Below are 4508 nucleotides of genomic sequence, written 5' to 3' on the forward strand. Positions count from 1 at the left end.
AATGTCAAGCAGATTTTTATGTTACGGTAACTACATTTTGTAAGTTACAAATATAGTTCGCCAAGACAGCATAACGGTTTCTAAACAACTGCGCATTAATACCACAATGTTGTATTTTCATGTGTCAAGTTCGCAATGCGCATTAATCCCAAAGGCTGAAAAACCAGCAGCGATAAGTGCTCCGCCTCCGCGCTGACTAGCGTTGACGCAGAAAATGACTCTCAGGGGTTATCGACGGAGGAGCCCCTCAAAAAGTTGATGGAAGAAGGCATTGATGTGTCAGACGACGAGGCGCAAAGGTTTTGAGGTAAGTCGGGTGTGATTTTGTGTTTTTATAAAAAATTACAACGTGTAATTTTACAGTGGAGTTAGCAAAAGTCCGAAGAGCTAGATTTAAAATGGGTGAAAGCTAGCAGTTAGCTAAGTTTTAAACAAAGAAAGGTACAAATGTGGACTATTTAGACTGTTGGTGGAATGTTCAACGTCTGTCTGCCCGCCGTATTCGAGTGTTTTATCAATAAATAGTGACTAACCGTGTACAACAATGTAAAAAAATCAATAATTTCTCAAAACATGCTAGTATGTAAATATAGCTATTAACAAAATCGTTTTCTAAGCCAAATATATCGCATCTAACTTGTTTCCCGCTCAAAGGGATTTTAAACAATGGAAGGTACACATTTGTACCATTCCACCTACTTAGTGGGATTTTCGAATATGAGAGCTGTAAGCTCTGCACAGGGACAGTGTCTGCAAACACCTGTGATGCCAGCTAGCTGCTCGATCAGGGATCGATTTATAATTTCAAATAAACAAAATCAAGGAGGCAAATTTTGGGCAGCAAAAACAGACAAGATAGCCTAGGATTCTATTCTCCCGCAGAGTCGCTTGGATCTCAAAGAACCAGTCCAGAAAGAACAGAAGTACCGAAACAAAATAATTGGGACTCTTTATGAAATGCTGTCACAGTACACAATGTAAGGGTTCCTTTCTGAATAATTACATTAATTTCTTAATATTAATATTGCTGTTGTACGAGAGGCAGAGAACAAATGGTTAGCCCATCTGCCTCCCAATCTGGAGACCAGCGTTCGAGTCTGGCGCGACACATGGTTCCAATGAACTGGCAATAGTGGTAAAACCATACATCCTGTGTCTCCAGACCTTGTCTGGACTATGATATCCAAAGTGTTCATTTTCAAATTTGCTCAAGAGTAAATTAATAATTCAGGACTGCAGTCAATTAATTAATGAAGTTTGGGAGAGGTGTGGCTGTTTGTCCATGCCCATTTTTTCTAAAATTAAAATCAACTTTAGCTACATTGATTTGACATTGGTCTATAACATACTATTTACAGTAATAACAATATGATTAGAAGAATTGAAGAACAGAAAAGCCCCCAGGAAAGGATAAGAGTAATCAGTGTGCTGTGGGTTGTTTTTCTTATGTTTGAAACAGGTACCCAACCCACTCAGACTACATCCAGGTCATCAAAGCCCATCAAAGATTGTGAAGTATCCTTTCTTAAGAGATGTACACGGAAATGGTTATGTGAGTACCTCTCCTTTTTTGTTTCTTTTATAGATTATATTAATATAAAGTAAGCATAATTAACTACTTATATACATTTGAAACAACTAGGACACCTGGCACGGCCAACTCAAGAGAAAGTTCAAAGCAGAACGGGCTCCCCTAATCAGCAACGAAGAAGTGAACCGGGTTAAAGAAAAGTTTGGACGCACGCAGAAACATCGGACCACAGAGGAATCCAGCAGCTCCTATCTGAAGAGACTGAAGCCCTCTCTCGTAAGTCCTCACACCCTCAGCCTCTAAGAGCTAAGGTAACATATGTAGTCTTATTATGTTCACTGTAAAGCTAAAAGTAAACATTAATTGAAAGAAACATGTTAACAGATAACATTAACATAGAAAAAGGAACTTCACAGTTGATTTAACAAAAGTCTGCTCAACTTGCAATTCCTATTCAACATTATTGCATTTTTTTCCAAAGCATTTAGTGTACAAATTACTGCATTTCGAGTAACATTAACTTATCAGATTTTACTTATGATAATACTGATATCTGCTTTGACAAAGGATTCGTGCTTTGTGGGGAAAGATGCAGCCTCCATTGATGCTCATATCAAGGTGCTAAATGATCAGCACAAGAAGCTACATCCTGACACAGCACTGGTGAAAGACCACATGACAAAAACCTTTGCATGGAGACGTCGAGAGGTAGCTGAAGGAATGTGTACTGTGGACCTATTAAAGAGATATCCATTCCTGGGGACATCTGAAGGGGTAAAAATTGTTAAGATGATTGGGGAAACAGCTAATGATTTTTTTGTCTCTAAATCTGATTATTTTTTTCTGTACTAACTGATTAATCAATCTGTTCATTATCTTTAGAATTTTTGTTCAAGGGTTAAAGCACTTTACATTTATCTCCAGTCTGTGTCTTTAAACATGTCAAAAGTTTAAATCCTCAATGTAAAATGTCATTCTTTTGTCTATTCTGCTCTTTTCATTTCCAGTTGTGTGATGAGGTTGATTTAATGCATCCCTGCCAAGACAACACCTGTCGCCGCTTTAGCGAAAACTTCACTGCTGTTCTTCAAAATGTTCTTCAAATGACCAAGGATTTGCCACTGAAGAAGGTCTACATGGAGGCAAGAGAGAATGCACTGGCTGAAGACATTACAGGTGCTAATTTGACCTCATACAAATAGTAAATTTTGTGACAATTCATTTGCTGTCAGTGCTGGGAGTTTTCTTCAGATAGGTTGCTTGTTGACTTTGAACATTCACTCAGCACAAGTGTCAGTGTGCCATTTTCATCTCTGCCAGGTGACTTACAGAATGCTCTGGAAATGAACAAAAGTTTTACAGATGTGCATTTTCAGGATAAAGTGCTTCAGCGTCTGTCTGCTATATCTGTCAGCAGTGTCAAATATGAATTTGAGGATGTTTTTGTAGTTGGCCATGTGCACACTGAAGCCATACCTATATTCTTTAAAATCAAGTATATTTTGAATGTTGATACTTGTTGGGTATTGTGTGGGAAACTGTTACTTCCTTGCACTTTATGAATGTAATTTCCATGCTTACCAAGTGGCAGTTGACAATGACTGGATCCTGTTCAATCCAGGAAATGAATTAGACTTTCAAGCTCTAGACACCTATTTAGTTTATGATAGGCTGTTTGTGTCCTTGAGGTATTCTGTGTGACGTGATTGCAAGCACATTTTCCACTTTGTCTATATATATGGCATATATGTATATATATATATATTCTGGCTTGATGAAGTAGAGCAAAACATTTGTGTGCACAGTTTTTTTTTTTTAAGTACATGCCATCTCTGTGATCTGTCAAAACATTGTGTTCAGGTGTTTAATGTCTTTTTGTGATTGTTTACTTTTTTTAAATGAATGTATTTTTCTTGACATGTCCTATGGCAATATACGAATGTAATCAAGGATGTATTCCTGTGGTTGTTTAAATGCTTTGATGTGATTCTTTTATCGAAAATAAATGGTTAAATAACCAAATATTTTGGACTATTGGGGGTACATTTTTGTCTCTTTAGGTACGAAATAGGTTGTCGCTGGGGGGGTACCCTCATAGGTACCCTATTGTACCCTTTTCAAGGGAACATTTCTGTACTATAGTTTGAAGGTACATTTATGTCTTAGGAAAGTACATGATTGTACTTCAGATGGTACAACTTCATAAGGTACAAAAATGTACCAAGCCTAAAGGGTACAGAAATGTCCCACAAAAAGGAACACCCCCAGCGACAAGCATTTGTACCCTTTTTGGTACACTTTGGTACCCCTATTTCTGAGAGTGTATATATAGCTCTTATAAACGAGCTATAACTACTAGTTAGGTGTAGAACTTTACTAAAGTACAAATTTCCCTCCAACAAAACACATGGTGGTTTTCTTTACCACACGAGACAGTAAAGTTAATCAATTTTAGATTGTGTTAGACAAAGTAAGAGACTTGATCTGCTGTTTTCATCATTTCCTCTACAGGGTTTCTTAACAGTGCACTGCAAGCCACCATGGTCCTGTGCTACCAAATGTCACAGGCTGTTGTGTTTTTAAGGTGTTCTTGATTTTTAGACATCAGCTACAGCTTTTAAGTTAGCTCATAGAGTATTATTGTTAACAGTCAGTTCATATTTTTGTTACTTTATTGTTACATTGCAGTTAAGCTAACTCTACTTGTGTCTCAGACGTTACTATTTGAACAGTAGAGAATAGCGCAGTGTCCCCTAGCATCAAAATTAAAAATGTGTGCAGTTACAAAGTGATGGAAACCATAAGAACTATAAAATTTTAAAATTAACACTCATTGCATATTTTGAGGAACTCTAGTAACTACATATATTTTTAAATATACTATATATATTAAATCGATAAACTATATATAACCATGTACCATAACCATGATATTTAAAACAAGATCTCAGTGATGCACATACTGTATGAAAACGAT

At 36.9% G+C, this 4508-nt stretch overlaps 1 protein-coding gene across 1 annotated transcript; it reads left to right on the forward strand.

The window, feature by feature from the left end:
• Positions 1–206: 206 nt before the first annotated feature.
• On the forward strand, positions 207–3540 carry LOC102785740 (sterile alpha motif domain-containing protein 3-like). Its single transcript, XM_087836452.1, has 5 exons — positions 207–307; positions 1460–1552; positions 1643–1807; positions 2099–2305; positions 2539–3540. The coding sequence occupies exons 1-5, from the start codon at positions 275–277 to the stop codon at positions 2731–2733; spliced, it is 693 nt and encodes a 230-aa protein (XP_087692578.1). The 5' UTR covers positions 207–274; the 3' UTR covers positions 2734–3540.
• The last annotated feature ends 968 nt before the right edge of the window (positions 3541–4508 follow it).

The sequence above is a fragment of the Neolamprologus brichardi genome, chromosome 23, assembly GCF_056152115.1.
Source record: "Neolamprologus brichardi isolate AB-2024 chromosome 23, ASM5615211v1, whole genome shotgun sequence".
Taxonomy (NCBI): domain Eukaryota; kingdom Metazoa; phylum Chordata; class Actinopteri; order Cichliformes; family Cichlidae; genus Neolamprologus; species Neolamprologus brichardi.

Excerpts from the sequence above, each read along its gene's own strand:
- LOC102785740 (XM_087836452.1), top strand. The coding sequence starts at position 275 with ATGTGTCAGACGACGAGGCGCAAAGGTTTTGAG. Across the intron at positions 308-1,459 it reads CGAGGCGCAAAGGTTTTGAG|GTACCCAACCCACTCAGACT; the intron begins GTAAGTCGGGTG and ends TGTTTGAAACAG. Across the intron at positions 2,306-2,538 it reads TCCTGGGGACATCTGAAGGG|TTGTGTGATGAGGTTGATTT; the intron begins GTAAAAATTGTT and ends TTTCATTTCCAG.